Source organism: Chelonus insularis, unplaced genomic scaffold, assembly GCF_013357705.1.
Source record: "Chelonus insularis isolate UGA/USDA-ARS -01 unplaced genomic scaffold, ASM1335770v1 scaffold_362_pilon, whole genome shotgun sequence".
In the NCBI taxonomy this organism is placed as follows: Eukaryota; Metazoa; Arthropoda; class Insecta; order Hymenoptera; family Braconidae; genus Chelonus; species Chelonus insularis.
Window position 1 is genome coordinate 279,015 of NW_023276793.1, and position 18,008 is coordinate 297,022.

The following is an 18,008-nucleotide window of genomic DNA, read 5'->3' on the forward strand; positions in this document are numbered from 1 at the left end:
CGGTACACTGAAAAAAAAAACGTGATACCTACAATGTATGCTAACAACGGATACAAAGTATACTCAAATCAAGTATAATTATTGTTAAGTACAAGTATTCTTTCTACAAGAAGGCTGTACAAACATATACTCATTTGTCACTAAAAAATTTTGAAAATTGAAGTAGACTTGGTATTTTGTTATACTAATCCAACTACAAAATTTCAGTCAAAAAATGTTTATAGCTAAAGTTTTTGCTGCTCAATGCTAATGAATCACTTACTCACATAAAAATCATCATTTACTAAATATACTTACATTATTTACTTGTACCACGTACATTAATTATTCATTTAGAATAAATTTATTACTTCTTGAAAAAAGAAGATTACTTAAAAGCATATGTACTTTTTGCTCATAGAAAATACAAAAACTACCTGTCTTGAAAACACTTTTTACGCTGTTTTTTATAGAAAATTTATTAATTTTGAATATAAAATTGACTTTTTATGAATATTAAATTTCCTTCTGTCGATAATGTAGCAATTCCATACCGTAAATATTATTTACTTATCTCAAGTAAAATATTAGGAAATTTTGGAATATTATAAATTTGATTACAGTAGACTATTTAATAATGTTATAAATAAATATTACTGACATAAAACATAATGTTTTCTATAAATGTAATTTATTTTTTTTTCATTAGAATAATTATTTTTACTTCTGTTAGGTATATTCTAAACTTTAATTATAGAGTTATACAATTTACTCGTTTCAAAAACATTGGCTCTCTACCAAAATATACTTTTTACTGAAAGTCAGTATACGAGTTACCCGCACGAAAAATAATCCTTTCTTCAGGTTTGAAACTGAATTACTTGCGTCAGGAATATATGTTAATTGAATAAAAAATATGTTTCACTCGTTTTAGATGCACTGATGTTTCACTAAGAGCATACTTTTTATTTAAATTTGACATGTAAATCACACATGCGATAAATTTTTTTTCTTAAAGTTACAAAAACTTCTACTTGTACCCAGAAGAATTGTTGGTATATGGAAAATGTGTTTTACTTGTTTCAACAAAACAATCTACTCAATAGAAACATAATGTTTAGTTGACTTCAGTACGTCGTAATACGAATATCTTTTCAGTATACTGGTTACCTGTATGAAGAGTGCTTTTCACTTGTTTTTATAATATTATTAATTTCATGACATCAATTATATTACTTAATTCAAGTACAATGATAAATAATATAAAGAATATCATTGTTGAAATATTAATTTACTATTTACTTGTATTGAAATAATAATGTACATATTTTTGACTTATATATTTTTTTTAATTGGGTATATAGAATTATCTTGTGAAAACATTTTACTATTTATATTAAGTATAATTTTCTTTCATTAATGACTTTATTATTACTATTTTCTATTATATTTATTATTGGTGCTAAAAATATAACTTCGTTGAAATTTATGTATCTCTTACTTGTAATATAGTCATCTTATACTTTTTTTAATAATATATTTTTTTAAACAGTCTTTATTGAATATTCGCTCAAAGTATAAATTTTTATTTGTACAGAGTATATTATCTTTTTAGGATTATTATAATACTAACACTTATAGAATACATATTTTACTCGTTGAAAAAGTATTGCCTTTTTTACTCCACCACTCTTGTTACCTATTTGAAGAATATTGTTTAATTGTATTAAGAATGCTAATAATACTTGTCAAGTACATGTTGTACTTAAACTGAAAATTATGTTTTTTAAAAAATAATACGCTGAGTACTGTTCCAATATATAATGGATTTTAAATTGTGGTGTATGCTAATCATTGTATTTTAACATTTTACTTTTTTGTTATTTATGTAATTATTGTTGTCTTATTGTTAAATTATAGATTCATATTTCTAATAAGATAAATAGTTATTTAATAAAGTCTAATCTCATTAGGAATGTAAATATGAATTCATCAAAAAGACAACAATAATTATATAAATGGCAAAAAAGTAAAATGCTAAAATATAATGATTATTAGTATACATATATACACCACAATTCAACAATCCAATGTATGGACATGATGTTATTTATATGATGTAAATAATTACAATCATTAGATATAAGTACAAACTATTAGTATATATTAAGCTCATAAAAATCTTACTATATTACATTTTTTTTTATAAATATTACATTACAATTATTCTTTTTTTTTTTTTGCATTGAAATTTTTATTTTTTATTATACTTTCTTTCTACATAAAAATTGTAATCTTAAATAACTTAAAATTACTTTTCCCATTTACATAATACGATAATAGTGATAAATTTAAGTATATTAATATTATTTTTGATAACACGGGACAGTTTTCTTTATTTCATTTTCGAATAAAAAGTAAATTATTTTAGTTATTAATAATAGATTATATATAAGTTGGTTGATGCTAAAAATTATTGTTAAATTATCTAAATTGTATAATATTAATTAATATTTATAATACAAAAAGTTAACTAATCATCAGCTCAATAATCATGAGAATACTTTTTATTTATTTGTGGCAAAAATACAATTCTTAGTGTATAAAAGTATAGTTTATTGTCGCATTGAATAAATAATTTATAAAAATAAACCTATGAGATTACTTGTAGTTATCAAGATTAATAACAATTTATTTCATTATAATAGGGTCATAATCAACGTTATACCAAAAGCTATTAACTATTAAAATGAATTCTTATTTTGGTTAAACATTCTAATTTAAATCACAGAATCCAATTGAAAACTTTGAATCAAATTTAATCAGATTAAAGAGAATCAACTGAAATATCAAAACTCATCCCATCATATTTTTTGGTTCATTCTAAAGCCTTATTAATGATTTCTTTTTAACAGGTGTATTTTCATGCTATGCTTACTACGGAAGATAATATTTCAAGTGATACTTTAATTAGTAATAATCGTAATACATGGCAAGGAAGGAATATCAGCGAATTAGAAAAATTACTCTGCAAGGTTGAGTGTATAAATTTCAAAAATAATCTACTAGCTAAATGTAATTTTTGTACGTCTTTTCTATGCAAATAATTTAAACCCCTTATGAATTTTTTTCACATTATTTTTAAAAATGAAACTTATAAAATACGTTTCTAAAAGATTGGTTATTATTATATACTTTAATAGAACGATTCATTTCTATTGTCAATTAATATGAAACATCTGTAGTTCTATCAAGTGTTAATTCTTAAGAAAGAATCACATTATTAGACTTTCATTTCTATATTTCTCATTTTATAATATTGATCAACTTACTAGTAATATTTAATCATTATCAACAATATTGTAGTATTATTATTATTAATAATATCTCATTATTACGTATAGTATGTACCACTTTTATATCTTATAATCGATTTCTTATCAATGATACTTGTTAATAAAACAAACTGTCCCGTGTTATCAAAAATAATATTAATATACTTAAATTTATCACTATTATCGTATTATGTAAATGGGAAAAGTAATTTTAAGTTATTTAAGATTACAATTTTTATGTAGAAAGAAAGTATAATAAAAAATAAAAATTTCAATGCAAAAAAAAAAAAAAAAAAAAAAGAATAATTGTAATGTAATATTTATAAAAAAAAATGTAATATAGTAAGATTTTTATGAGCTTAATATATACTAATAGTTTGTACTTATATCTAATGATTGTAATTATTTACATCATATAAATAACATCATGTCCATACATTGGATTGTTGAATTGTGGTGTATATATACTAATAATCATTATATTTTAGCATTTTACTTTTTTTGCCATTTATATAATTATTGTTGTCTTTTTGATGAATTCATATTTACATTCCTAATGAGATTAGACTTTATTAAATAACTATTTATCTTATTAGAAATATGAATCTATAATTTAACAATAAGACAACAATAATTACATAAATAACAAAAAAGTAAAATGTTAAAATACAATGATTAGCATACACCACAATTTAAAATCCATTATATATTGGAACAGTACTCAGCGTATTATTTTTTAAAAAACATAATTTTCAGTTTAAGTACAACATGTACTTGACAAGTATTATTAGCATTCTTAATACAATTAAACAATATTCTTCAAATAGGTAACAAGAGTGGTGGAGTAAAAAAGGCAATACTTTTTCAACGAGTAAAATATGTATTCTATAAGTGTTAGTATTATAATAATCCTAAAAAGATAATATACTCTGTACAAATAAAAATTTATACTTTGAGCGAATATTCAATAAAGACTGTTTAAAAAAATATATTATTAAAAAAAGTATAAGATGACTATATTACAAGTAAGAGATACATAAATTTCAACGAAGTTATATTTTTAGCACCAATAATAAATATAATAGAAAATAGTAATAATAAAGTCATTAATGAAAGAAAATTATACTTAATATAAATAGTAAAATGTTTTCACAAGATAATTCTATATACCCAATTAAAAAAAATATATAAGTCAAAAATATGTACATTATTATTTCAATACAAGTAAATAGTAAATTAATATTTCAACAATGATATTCTTTATATTATTTATCATTGTACTTGAATTAAGTAATATAATTGATGTCATGAAATTAATAATATTATAAAAACAAGTGAAAAGCACTCTTCATACAGGTAACCAGTATACTGAAAAGATATTCGTATTACGACGTACTGAAGTCAACTAAACATTATGTTTCTATTGAGTAGATTGTTTTGTTGAAACAAGTAAAACACATTTTCCATATACCAACAATTCTTCTGGGTACAAGTAGAAGTTTTTGTAACTTTAAGAAAAAAAATTTATCGCATGTGTGATTTACATGTCAAATTTAAATAAAAAGTATGCTCTTAGTGAAACATCAGTGCATCTAAAACGAGTGAAACATATTTTTTATTCAATTAACATATATTCCTGACGCAAGTAATTCAGTTTCAAACCTGAAGAAAGGATTATTTTTCGTGCGGGTAACTCGTATACTGACTTTCAGTAAAAAGTATATTTTGGTAGAGAGCCAATGTTTTTGAAACGAGTAAATTGTATAACTCTATAATTAAAGTTTAGAATATACCTAACAGAAGTAAAAATAATTATTCTAATGAAAAAAAAATAAATTACATTTATAGAAAACATTATGTTTTATGTCAGTAATATTTATTTATAACATTATTAAATAGTCTACTGTAATCAAATTTATAATATTCCAAAATTTCCTAATATTTTACTTGAGATAAGTAAATAATATTTACGGTATGGAATTGCTACATTATCGACAGAAGGAAATTTAATATTCATAAAAAGTCAATTTTATATTCAAAATTAATAAATTTTTTACAATGATACAGTAAACCTTCTTTATTATAAAAGTAAAGATTGTATTGACATCAAGCAAGAAAAAATCAAGATGCAAGTCATTGGTATATTTACAGCCAGAATACTATGAGGAAAAGTACAAATTTCTTTTCAATATACCGAAATGTGGTAAACAGTATACCTGGATATCTTAGGTTGTCAATTATACCAAATATCAGTGTATATTGTACTCATATCAAGTTTCTAGATTTTACAGACTAAGTTTTTAATGTAATTGATATTAATATCCTTGGTACATTTATTACCACTCTAGTTTTCTAATGGGCTGTTTAATCTGCACTTTTATTAAATACTTTTTTGTTTATTCACAAAATTTGTGTTTTCTCATTCCAAGTAAATTATCTATATCTCCATCAATACTTCTTTACCGATCAATTTTTTACTTAAAACAAGTAAGCTATATATTTTTGTACCGCTAAAACCTCCTGTGAGTGTAGCAACTTTTTTAAATTAATTACTCTTCGAAAATACTAACTACGCTATCTATTGTCCAAAATTAATGATTGTACAAAATAATTTTACCGCTCCTTAGCTGCATAAAGAGTATTGTTTACATGTGATAATTTTAGAAATTATAGACTCGTAATATTTTATAAAAAATGAATTATTCATCATTCCAACAGTCTAACTCTGCAATGTCAGATTCAGATGTGAAATATCACCTTCGAAAGCTTGAATTTCCTACATGTGCTAAAGAATCACTCGTAAAAATTGGTAAAGTGAGGTTATATTTCTATTGTTTACCTTAGTTCAATAATGTTTCAAATAACTATTATTTTTGAATGATATCTTTTATTTTTCTTGCAGCAAATATTTGTCGTTCTGGTTCAACAGCTCGACAACAAATTCAACTACAAATAGACTTGATGACTGAATTTGTTTTTGGACATATAGAAGAGTGGAAAAAGCAAAAAAAAAGAAGAAAATATCTTCGAGAATTTCAACTAATTGAAGTTTTGAATGATTTTTTCCATAGCCCAGATCATAGTCCAGCAGTTCGTAATGCTGTGTTTTTATTTTTGTTTCCTGGTGAATGCCCTAGATATGAAATATTAGGTAACCTAGTGTCTTTTTCGATTTCAATACAAAATCGTGAGGTATTAGATTCAACTGGAATGTGGATGCAACAGTTAGGATCAACATCAGCACAGAGCGTTACTTTAGCGCAACATATTTTAAACGATTTTTTTGTTTTTACTCCAAATTCCATTGACAAACTTAAACAATTACCAGAACTTGTGCCTCATTTCACTACCAATTTATTAACAGCAATAGGTGAAGTTTATAAATTTGAAGATCCTCCTAATCAATTATTGAAATTAGTGGGTGACTGGATTGATGATAATCCTGGACTCTTGACAATTTCTTTGATGGATAATCCAGCTTTACCTTCAGGTGGAATTCCAATGACTCCGATTACTCCAATAGCTGGTTTATTTAGGTTTATAATTATTTTTAGTCAATGAAGATTTTATTACTGTCAAAATAGCATATAATTATCATTTAATAAATTTTAACCATTCAGGTGGTGTATATTGAGTCCTGCAAGAAAAAAAACTGACGAAAAAGACAAAAATCTTATTGAAGAGCGTAATAAACTCTATTCGAAAATTCAACAACTACTTATGGATGCAGTTTTACGTTTAAAAAATAGTACGAGTAATCAAAATGCAATATCAGCTCAACACTTTGCTCAAACAACGCGTACATTGTCATCACTTTTAGAGCAACCAGATGAAACTGTTACAAAAGCTGATTGTGATTTAGCTATGGAGAGATTAGCACAAGCTGTTAGTACAGCATTATCGGTTAATTGTATTTACGGTAATAAACGTAAGTATTGTTAGAAAAATTTATTAAATTAATTTACCAAATTCTAACTATCATTTATATTTTAGAGGAACTATTGGCATTGTTACAACCACTCGCATGCAAACATTTTCTTATTGAATGGACTTTAATGACTTATGGATCGAAAGCATCAGTAACATAAACAAAAAAAAGTTAAAATTTATAAATTTTTTATTATATAATAACAGAATAATTATATAAATAAATTATCCAAAAGGTTTAAATGTCCTGTTTGACTTCAACTGTTGTAACTTCTTCTTGTCCAATTCGAATTTTTTTCGTAATTCGACTAAACCTATAAATAAAAATAAGTAAGATTAGTAGAGAAACCATTATTTTGAATTTATAAAAAAAAAACTTACAATAAGAATAAAATTTTTCATTATATGAGCTATAAATACATACGTTCTCGTTTGGACTCGCGTATTTGAAATGTATAAAAATTGAGTAATTGTTTCTTTTTCTTTTTTTGTTCTTCAACAGAATGGGCCTTTTCTATAAGCGATTCTTTTCTTGCTGGCGCAAATTTTCCTCGTTTTTTCTTTCCTGTTACCGTTGTCCAACCATCGTCAGTTTGATTATTTGCATTTAATTTTTCCTCACATTTTGCATCATAGTCTTTAATATATTTTTCTATAGAATCTTTAAGTGTTTGTTCTTTTTGTAAAGCTGCGGTATTGTATTGTCTGCACCACTCTAGTAATAAAAGAATTATTTAGACAATTGAATTAAATTACCTCTATTTTTATTTATATACTTACTCTTGACTCCACAAGTATTTGGACTATCTTCAGTATTTAAAACAAACGTAAAATCTATCGAAAGTGAAAGTGCTTTCTGTAATCCAGATTCTTTCGAAAATACAATGTAAAGTACTTTAAATCCGGATTCTTTGTTGCTAAGACTTGGAGCAAATTTAGCAAGTTGAACACATCCACAATGTCTAGAAAAAGCTGCTTGCATGGCAGACAAAGTGGCGTATGGTGGAATATTTAAAACAAACAATGTTTTTCCTCTAGGATATTCGAGTTCTTGATTTCTAACAGAATGTTCTTTGAAAAATAATTGATGTTTAGCTTTACTATCTACATCATACTTTAACCACGCAGCTAGAAAACAAAAATAAATATTTAGTCAAATTTTTACAAACATTATTCATAATAAATTAATACTTACTTTTAAAATTTCCAATAGAAGAATTATCCTCAGGAACCATTTTGTTCGTTTTTATGTTGAGTAAACAATTAGATTAATTAATTTTGTTTAAAATTTTGAAATTCTATGAAAAACTTTTCATTTTCTAAACTATTTAATCTAGAGAATCAGTCATAGCAATTGTCTCGTTATTAGAATATTTCACTGAAAATATTTTAAAATTATTAAATATATAATTTATATATTTTTTTTAACAAATACTTGGAATATTTTTGTTTGTTTTGACACACATGCACATGAATCAAAACAATTCTAACCTCAAATCAAAGTCGAAAGAAAACTCTTTGCATGTGGATATAGGTGGTTGATTATTTACAGCTAGCGACCTCTTTAGAAATTTTTAAACTGTGTAACAACAAAAAAATTAAATGATCAAATAGAAAATTGGATATCAAAATGTAATCATTGAATACACAAACACAAATAAAATGAGATAATTTTATAGTAGGTTCAAGAATAATGTGACTCAATCAACAACAATTAATAAAATCTTGATATTCTGAATAATTCTTCACACTGTATGTGAAATCATCGAATAAATCGATGTACAATTGAGGCACATTGCAACGTCGCTCAACATAGTTTACTCAAAGAATGTTAAAGGAAAAAGGAGAGAAAATAGAAATTATTATATGTTGGATTTAGGAAAATACTTAATGAGGAAAAAATGAAATGAGTTAGTCTATATGCGTCATTTGTGTGAGTTGTGTTCAGAATACAAGTGATTAGTCTGTCGCACTTTTATATAAATATAATATACTCATACAACATTATTTTTACATACAGATGTGATCACGTGTTTTCTTGAACTGTTTAGGGTTAACCAATAATACAAAACGGTTCAGTGTCGTGTATGGCCACGCATACGCACATTGTTAATTTGCTGCTATATATCGCTATTGGAAGGCACATAGTATAAGGTAAATATATCTAACACTGAATTTTATCAATTCAGTAGGCTTTTAGGCTAGTCATGTTATTCTTTTATTTCATTGTCAGCTAGCTTATCATTCTTATTTATATTACACAAACTGCAAATTTTTTTATATACTATATCAACTACTATTACAGAGTTTATATCACACATTAAACGGCTATAAATTTATTTTATTGTGATATTTATTTTGTGGTTTTTCTGTGAATTTTATAATTTATCTTTGTTGATATTCATTGTGTTATAAATGAGTCATTTTAGCAAACTACTCTTTAACTTTGCCATGACATTACTTGCATAAAGTTACACGACGTTTGTTTAAGATATTAATAAATTTTTTTTGTTAATTTCAAAATTTCACTTAACACGATAATATTCAAATTAATATGATTATAGATAAAATTCCCATTATTCTTTGATAATTTTAATATTTTGACACTTAAATGATATTGAAATCACTCAAATGATTTGTTCTCTCTAATTGATACATACCAATTTAATGGTAAACACGTATTTTATTTTATTTTATTTTATCATGTAACTTGCGCTCTCGTAAATTGATTTTTCTTGAGAACATGATACTACTTTGTAATAAATTACTATCAACTTGACATAAATGACTATTATTTATATCTGTGGCTAAATAATATTTTTTGTCCTAGTGCTGCATAAAACTATATATATATATTATTTTGTAAAAATTTTATTTATTCATCATTCGTTTCGTTTTCATTTATTTTTGATGACTCGCGATATATAATTTTTTTTAAATTTATAAATAAAGTAATTACCGCTGATTTAATTTTTTTTTTACTATAAGAAAAATGAATAACGTGATCGCAATTGATAATTTCTGTATTCTCTTTTATTGTGATGAGTTATAATAAATCCAATTATAATTCTATTTTTGATGCCTTTTGCAGCGATTTAATTTTTATTAATAAGTAAGGAATTAGTGTATCTCTAACAATAATTTCAAAGATTTTTTTTTGTGCATAAAAGATTACATAATAATTACCATGGAAGTAATTCTTAAAAAGACAGTTATATTATTATCCTTGAAAATGTATTATTAACGAGCAGTTTCTCTGGATACTGGATAATAATTTATTGCTATAATTTTTGAGTCTTTATTACTTCTTGAGCAAAAAGAACGAGATATATATTAAACATTTTTTAATATATTAGGAAAGAATGACATGATAAAACTCTTTACAAAATCCACGTAAACATCGACACTGAAAATCAACTGATTACTGTTTGCCTTGAGCCAAAATTATCAATCACTTGATTTTTTAAATTCAATATCTTCAGTGTTATAGGAAAATCATAGGTTTAGTAAATACCTAATTGGTAAAAATTTCCAATAAAATGTTGTAACTGTCATTGACCGAATTAAAATGTCCATGTAAATTTTTTCGTTTATTACATGACAACTATTTATCAGTTATCTGTTGATATAACATTGCTTTAGAGTGGTTATCATTTTTATTATTTTATTATCAAAGTAAATATGTTTTTCTGAAGTAGGAAAGTAAGATTTGATGATATTGTGTTATTAGAAGGAGTAGAATTTTCACTTCTTCTTGATATTAAAGTGAAGAATGTCTCATTTCATTTCGTTAAGACTCTGCTTAAGCCGTATGTGATACTTATACCAAGTTATTAACCTTTTGGTTAATATAATACTTTCTTGGGAATTGGAGAAAAGTATGAATATTTTTCGGAAATATGAATAATCATTAATTTTATCTAGTATTTATTTAATGAAATAAATGTTATACTGGTTATTTATAAAAGATAACAAGTGCCACAGACGATCGTAAAATTGATAAAAAATTTATCCATGATCTGTTTAGTGCAAAAAAAAAACAAAACTTCTTTGTTGGTAATTTACAGATATTTATTATCTTAATTCGATATTAATTTACTAGCATTTTGTTTATAGATGAGTATCATAATTATTTCTACACAGGATTTGTAACGGAATTGTTGGAATTTTGTACGAAATTATATACTTTTCATTTTTTACGGAATGGATAGCAAAGCTGATATAGAAAAAAGGAAAAATCCTAGACAGAGCGCCAATCCTCTTAGCGCCCTTACATTCTCGTAAGTATCATTTTATACTATATTTTTTTTTCCTTCAAAACTCTTACCATTTCTATCGTAAATTAAAGCCTTATTCTTTATTTTTATTTTATGTAAATTTTTGAAGATTTTGAATTGATAGTTATTATAATTAATCAATGAATAAAAAATTTTTTGGTCTTTTTAGATGGGTTTTAAAAATCTTCTGGACTGGCTATCAACGAGATTTAGAAATAGAAGACCTATACAGGCCATTAAAAGAACACAAGAGTAGTAATTTAGGCGAGCGATTATCAGCTGCTTGGGATGAAGAACTGCAACGTTATCAAAAAAAGCAAAAATCGACGAAAGGATGTGAAGGATCAGACAGTAATAATGAAAAAGGAAAAAAATCAGGATCGCCTAGTTTACGGCGTGTCTTGATCAAAGTTTTTGGGCCTCGGATTGCTCTTTATGGAATTGCTTTAGCATTAATGGAATTAGTTCTTCGGTAAGTTGATTATTTAATTTAATAATTATTTTTATTTCATTATATGTAAAGTAATTTTATATGTAATAATCATTATTATTGTATTTATTCAAACAAACTTAATTTATTCTTGAAAACTCCATCAAGATCTATAAATAAATTAATATAAAATAACTTTTATTCGTTTTTTTTTGTTATCTATTAGGATACTGCAGCCAATAGCTCTTGGTCAGCTATTAAAATATTACTCAAAAGAATCAACTATGACGTTAACAGAGGCTTATCTATATGCAGGTGGAGTTATTATGTGTTCAGCAGTTAATGTGTTCGTTATTCACCCTTACATGATGGCTATTCTTCACATGGGTATGAAATTACGTGTTGCTTGTTGCTCTCTTATATATCGAAAAGCCTTAAAGTTATCAAAAACTGCTCTGGGAGAAACGACAGTTGGCCAAGCAGTCAATCTTCTATCTAATGATGTGAATAGATTTGACGTTGCTGTTATTTTTATTCATTATTTGTGGATTGGACCATTAGAAACAATCATTATTACATACTTAATGTGGCGAGAAGTTGAACTTGCTGCAGTGATTGGTGTTGCTTCATTACTCATGTTCATACCACTCCAAGGATGGTTGGGAAAGAAAACTTCAATTTTAAGACTGAGAACAGCGATTAGAACTGATGAAAGAGTTCGTTTAACTAATGAAATTATCAGTGGTATTCAAGCCATTAAAATGTATACATGGGAATATCCATTTAGTAATTTAATAGAAAAAGTTAGAAAGAGAGAAATTCAAGCTATAAGATTAACAGCATATATGAGAGGTGTCATAATGTCTTTTATCATTTTTTCCACAAGATTATCATTGTTCGTAACTATATTAGCTTATGTACTCAACCAAAAACCTATTACAGCAGAAAATGTATTCATGTTAACTGCGTACTATAATATTCTACGTCAAACAATGACAGTTTTCTTCCCGCAGGGCATTACGCAAGTGGCTGAAGCATCTGTATCCATTAAACGACTTGAAAATTTTATGATGTATTCGGAAATTCATCAAGATACAAAGAATACAATGGATAATACTGAAATTAATTCAATGAATGGAGAAAAGAAAAATGATAATGATATCAAAGACTCAAAAGTCGATTCAGAACAAATTAATCTCGATGATGGTTCAGTAAAATTATCAAATGTTTATGCCAAATGGTTGGATTCTGATCGTGAAGATACACTACGTAACATTAATATTAATTTAAAACCAGGCCAATTAGTTGCAGTTGTAGGTCAAGTAGGATCGGGTAAAACAAGTTTGCTCAATGTTATTCTTAAAGAACTTCCTGTAAAACATGGTAGTGTTGAAGTAAGTCGAAAATTAGCTTATGCCAGTCAGGAACCATGGCTTTTTGCTGGTTCTGTACGTCAGAATATCCTTTTTGGTAGAGAAATGGATCAAAGAAAGTATGATAAAGTCATAAAAGTCTGCCAGTTGAAACGCGACTTTACCCTACTTCCTTATGGTGATAGAACGATTGTCGGAGAACGAGGAATCAGTTTATCTGGTGGTCAAAGAGCTCGAATTAACTTAGCACGAGCCGTTTATTCAGATGCTCCACTTTTTCTACTTGATGATCCTCTCAGTGCTGTTGATGCCCATGTTGGTAAACACATGTTTGAAGAATGTATTGAAAAGTACTTAAAAGGACGCACGAGAATTTTAGTTACTCATCAAATTCAATTTTTAAGAAATGTGGAACATATTATTGTGATGAAAAATGGACAAATTGAAGCTGAAGGAACTTATCATAAACTTATTGAGTTAGGTATTGATTTTGGACGTTTACTAGAACCTCCCCCACCTGCTACAGAAGAGTCTGAATCTTTAGCTCATAGTAGAAATAATTCACGTCATACAAGTATTACTTCTCTAAGTTCTTTCATGACAAATGAAACAAATACCCAAGTACAAGATGAACCTGAGGAGGTAGCAGAAATGAGAACAAAAGGATCCATTGGAGGTCACGTTTATTCCTCATATTTTAGAGCTGGTGGAAATTATTGTGTAATATTTTCAGTGGCAGCATTATATATATTAACGCAATTAGCAGCAAGTGCGAGTGATTATTTTATTGCATTTTGGGTTAATCTTCAAACTGGTGCTACAGGAAATAATTCTTCAATTTCTTCTAATTCAACAGATTCAACTGGAATATTTGATTTAACGCCCGGTCCGAATGGATTAACTGAAAAACAAACTTATCTGTGTATTTATATTTTTACAGCTTTAACAGTTTTTACTGTCATCATTACCCTTGTAAGATCTTTTGCCTTTTTTGAAATGTGCGTGCGAGCATCAAAACGTTTACATGATCGCATGTTCTTTAGTATCAGTCGTGCTACAATGAGATTTTTCAATACAAATACATCAGGGCGTGTACTTAATCGTTTTTCCAAGGATATGGGAGCGATTGATGAATTATTACCAATAGCGATGATTGATTGCATTCAAATTGGCCTTGCACTTCTGGGAATAATTGTCGTAGTAAGCTCAGTAAGTTATTGGCTTTTAATTCCTACAGCTATTATTGGAGTTATATTTTATTTCTTGCGAGTTATTTATCTTTCTACGAGCCGCAGCATTAAAAGACTCGAAGGAATTACAAGATCACCAGTATTTAATCATTTGAGTGCTACGCTTCAGGGTATTTCAACTATAAGATCGTTTCAAGCTGAACAAGTTCTTACGAAAGAGTTTGATCATCATCAAGATCTCCATTCATCAGCTTGGTATATCTTCATTGCATCTTCTAGGGCTTTTGGATTATGGCTAGATATTTTTTGTCTTATTTATATTACATTGGTGACTTTAAGCTTTTTAATATTCTTTGACGATAAAAATGAGATTCAAAGTGGAGACGTTGGATTAGCTATTACACAAAGTATTGGACTTACGGGAATGTTTCAATGGGGTATGAGACAAAGTGCTGAAGTCGAAAATCAAATGACCTCTGTAGAGAGAGTATTAGAGTATACAACTATTAAGGGAGAAGCTGCTCTACAAAGTAACCCGGATAAAAAACCAAAAGAAGATTGGCCAAATGAAGGAAAGGTTGAATTCAAGAGAGTTTATCTTACTTACGCTCCACTAGAACCACCAGTTCTTAAGAATCTTAATTTTGTTATTCAACCACGTGAGAAAGTTGGAATTGTAGGACGAACAGGAGCTGGTAAGTCTTCCCTTATTTCTGCCTTATTCAGGCTTGCAGATATTGAAGGAGCCATCGAGATTGATGGCATAGATACTGGTGAAATTGGACTCCATGATTTTCGTGCCAAGATAAGTATAATCCCTCAAGAGCCGTTTTTATTTTCCGGAACTCTCAGAAGAAATCTCGATCCATTTCAACAATACCATGATAGTGTTTTGTGGTCAGCATTGGAAGATGTAGAACTTAAAGAAATGGGACTTGAAGGTCATGTTAACGAAGGTGGTACTAATTTGAGCGTAGGACAAAGACAACTAGTTTGCCTTGCTCGAGCTATTGTGCGTAATAATAAAATCCTTGTGCTTGACGAAGCTACGGCGAATGTTGATCCTCGTACTGATGAATTCATTCAAAAAGCAATTAGACGAAAATTTGCTGATTGTACTGTACTTACTATTGCTCATCGACTTAATACTGTCATGGACAGCGATCGGATCTTGGTCATGGATGCCGGGTCTGCAGTGGTATGTACAGAATAAAATTTTATATTTTCAAATCATTTTTTTTTATCTCATTGACATCGTTTCAAAACATTTCCGTTATTTGACAGATTCTTATTATCTAATTTTTTTTGTTTACCAAGAAAACTATGTTTCTTACCTGATAAAAAAATATTTTCTATTATATAGTAAATACATTTATTTTGTTCAGTTAAACGATTTTTAAACATAAAATGCTTGAAAATATAATTTTCATACAAATAGCTTTTAAAAATACTCACTTTTTTAACCGTAAAAAAAAATTAATTCATCTTTTTTCAGGAATTTGATCATCCACATGTGTTGCTTCAAATTGAAAACGGATACTTAACAAACATGGTAAAAGAAACTGGATCTGCGATGGCAGAAGCATTAGCTAGAGTAGCAAAGGAGAATTATCAACATCGTCAGCAGATATCGGCACTTTAATTTACTGATAATAATAATAATAATAATTATTATTATTATTATTATCATTGATTAAAAAATTGTTTAATTCAAAAATTTAGGGCATTATATTTGTATTTACCTATTCACATTTTTATGAGATGTATATTGTATTAGATATTTTGCTAATAATGAAGTCACTATTTGATTAAAAAGCCAGGGAAAAAGTGCCTTCATAAACATCAAAAATGATGCCTTATCAAGCGCTCGTTGTTACTACGACTGTTATTTTTTCCATTCATGCAAATATAAACAAGTACTCTTTCATCATGTTTTATTGCTGATTAATCAAATATGTGAACAATGATTAATAACTATTCAGCTATGCACAAACATATGATAAATATTTTACACATGAATACACAGTATTATTTTTCGTGAATTATTTTTGGCTGAAAAATTGTTCAAGTACTAACAAACTAATTCCAATACATCTTAACAGATAAATAAATATTTATTTAAATATGTAAAAATGTTGAAAATGTACTTAATTATTTTTTTTTATATGGATAAGTACATTTTGAAATATAAAACTACTCAATATTATAATTATAATTGTAAATAAATAATCAAAAGTTAACTGATGAAAAGCGATATATTTTTTAAAACTTTAAAGAATTCAATGAAATAATGAATATCTGTGTTTCTATATCAAATATCGTTTGGATAGAAAAATTGTAAACTATTATTTTGTTGAATAATTTTTTAACTGCCATTAGTTTGCAGTAGAACAATAGATTGAATGACTATGGATTATAGAATTTATAAAACTAAATATTACAAATAAATTATTGTGACTTGTTATCTACCGGATATTAATTTTATAATTCTTATTATAACTATGAAACGTTCAGTCCATACAATTAACTGTGTTATAATTTTTACAGAATGATAAAGCTTTATTATTAATTATTAATACAAGTTTTACATTATTTTCAAACTGACATATAATATATTCTATGTAATTATGTAAAATCAATATATATAAAGATAAAAAAAGTGTCAACTGTTGATAAATAATTACACATGTTATATCAGAAATTTTAATTTTTATTATCATTATACTATTAAAATAATTATATAAAAATTTATGAATAATATATAATGTTTTGAAAATTGGGAATGAAATTGAGAAATTTTTAGTTCTCAAGTACATGTGCCTTAAAAAAAGAAAAGTAACAGAAGCTTATACAATAAAAAGTAAGAATGATAATATATTCTACAAGCACATACTTATAATATCAGAGTTTGTCTTTTATATCTAAACCTCTCTCTGTCTCTCTCTCTCTCAAACACTAGTACGACGATTGTGTGTTAAGATATTTCTATTTTGATTTTATTTATTCTTATCCATTAAGTTGATGCAAAAATCTTTGTAGATTTATTAATAAAAATGTTATTATAATCATCCATTCTATGTCACGTTACTAATAATACTGTTTGAAACTGACATAATTTTAAGAATGAAACGAAATAAGTTAATTTCGTAAATGACTTAAAAAGTTTTACAAAGAATTTTACAACATTAAAAAAATATATACCCTACTGACGGGTTTATGGGATACGAAAAAATATGACAAATCTCATTATCATTTGATTTGTGATTTTAAAGTCTGAGATATTCATTTTTTTCTCATACATTCACTTATAATTATATTGACAGCTTATTGAATCTTAACTTCCGGTAATTATTGAATACACTAGTGTATCATAATACTGGCAGTAAAACGATAATGAGAATATCAAAGTAATCTATTTAAATTTAACCTATCAAAAATTTTTTTGTAACTTATTTGTTCTTGTAAATTAATATATACACATGTATAAGATAGATTTT

The 18,008-nt window shown here is 26.5% G+C and overlaps 3 protein-coding genes across 12 annotated transcripts; 2 read left to right on the forward strand and 1 right to left on the reverse strand.

The window, feature by feature from the left end:
• Positions 1-4: 4 nt before the first annotated feature.
• Positions 5-7,484, forward strand: LOC118073590 (uncharacterized protein C7orf26 homolog). Of its 4 annotated transcripts, XM_035094179.1 has the most exons (6): positions 5-57; positions 5,744-5,801; positions 6,033-6,123; positions 6,217-6,850; positions 6,935-7,242; positions 7,308-7,484. In XM_035094179.1, exons 1-6 carry the CDS (start codon positions 38-40, stop codon positions 7,400-7,402), a joined length of 1,206 nt encoding a protein of 401 aa, XP_034950070.1. In that variant the 5' UTR covers positions 5-37; the 3' UTR covers positions 7,403-7,484. The 4 variants fall into 4 exon arrangements, with proteins under 4 accessions (XP_034950070.1, XP_034950071.1, XP_034950069.1 ...); XM_035094180.1 differs by lacking the exons at positions 5-57; positions 5,744-5,801 and adding an exon at positions 5,396-5,619; XM_035094178.1 differs by lacking the exon at positions 5-57 and having other exon boundaries at positions 5,628-5,801.
• On the reverse strand, positions 7,414-9,414 carry LOC118073591 (ribosomal RNA-processing protein 7 homolog A). 3 transcript variants are annotated; one of them, XM_035094185.1, is made up of 6 exons: positions 9,347-9,414; positions 8,733-8,820; positions 8,437-8,619; positions 8,022-8,369; positions 7,666-7,956; positions 7,414-7,555 (listed from the first exon to the last, which is right to left on the reverse strand). In XM_035094185.1, the coding sequence occupies exons 3-6, from the start codon at positions 8,474-8,476 to the stop codon at positions 7,467-7,469; spliced, it is 768 nt and encodes a 255-aa protein (XP_034950076.1). In that variant the 5' UTR covers positions 8,477-8,619; positions 8,733-8,820; positions 9,347-9,414; the 3' UTR covers positions 7,414-7,466. The 3 variants fall into 3 exon arrangements, with proteins under 3 accessions (XP_034950076.1, XP_034950074.1, XP_034950075.1); XM_035094183.1 differs by having other exon boundaries at positions 9,260-9,385; XM_035094184.1 differs by lacking the exon at positions 9,347-9,414 and adding an exon at positions 9,242-9,279.
• On the forward strand, positions 9,262-16,691 carry LOC118073589 (probable multidrug resistance-associated protein lethal(2)03659). 5 transcript variants are annotated; one of them, XM_035094173.1, is made up of 5 exons: positions 9,262-9,395; positions 11,358-11,521; positions 11,688-11,990; positions 12,175-15,709; positions 16,007-16,691. In XM_035094173.1, the coding sequence occupies exons 2-5, from the start codon at positions 11,445-11,447 to the stop codon at positions 16,151-16,153; spliced, it is 4,062 nt and encodes a 1,353-aa protein (XP_034950064.1). In that variant the 5' UTR covers positions 9,262-9,395; positions 11,358-11,444; the 3' UTR covers positions 16,154-16,691. The 5 variants fall into 5 exon arrangements, with proteins under 5 accessions (XP_034950064.1, XP_034950068.1, XP_034950066.1 ...); XM_035094177.1 differs by having other exon boundaries at positions 9,273-9,395; positions 11,385-11,521; XM_035094175.1 differs by lacking the exon at positions 9,262-9,395 and adding an exon at positions 9,784-9,911.
• Positions 16,692-18,008: the final 1,317 nt, after the last annotated feature.

Bases quoted from the DNA above. Each gene is read 5' to 3' on its own strand.
- LOC118073590 (XM_035094178.1), top strand. From the start codon at position 5,670: ATGGGCTGTTTAATCTGCACTTTTATTAAATACTTTTTTGTTTATTCA. The intron at 6,124-6,216 runs GTAAAGTGAGGT...TTTTTCTTGCAG, and splicing joins AGAATCACTCGTAAAAATTG to CAAATATTTGTCGTTCTGGT. The intron at 6,851-6,934 runs GTTTATAATTAT...TTAACCATTCAG, and splicing joins CCAATAGCTGGTTTATTTAG to GTGGTGTATATTGAGTCCTG.
- LOC118073591 (XM_035094185.1), bottom strand. From the start codon at position 8,476: ATGGTTCCTGAGGATAATTCTTCTATTGGAAATTTTAAAA. The intron at 8,370-8,436 runs GTAAGTATTAAT...TTTGTTTTCTAG, and splicing joins TTCTATTGGAAATTTTAAAA to CTGCGTGGTTAAAGTATGAT. The intron at 7,556-7,665 runs GTATGTATTTAT...TTTTATTTATAG, and splicing joins ACGCGAGTCCAAACGAGAAC to GTTTAGTCGAATTACGAAAA.
- LOC118073589 (XM_035094173.1), top strand. From the start codon at position 11,445: ATGGATAGCAAAGCTGATATAGAAAAAAGGAAAAATCCTAGACAGAGC. The intron at 11,522-11,687 runs GTAAGTATCATT...TGGTCTTTTTAG, and splicing joins CTTAGCGCCCTTACATTCTC to ATGGGTTTTAAAAATCTTCT. The intron at 15,710-16,006 runs GTATGTACAGAA...ATCTTTTTTCAG, and splicing joins TGGATGCCGGGTCTGCAGTG to GAATTTGATCATCCACATGT.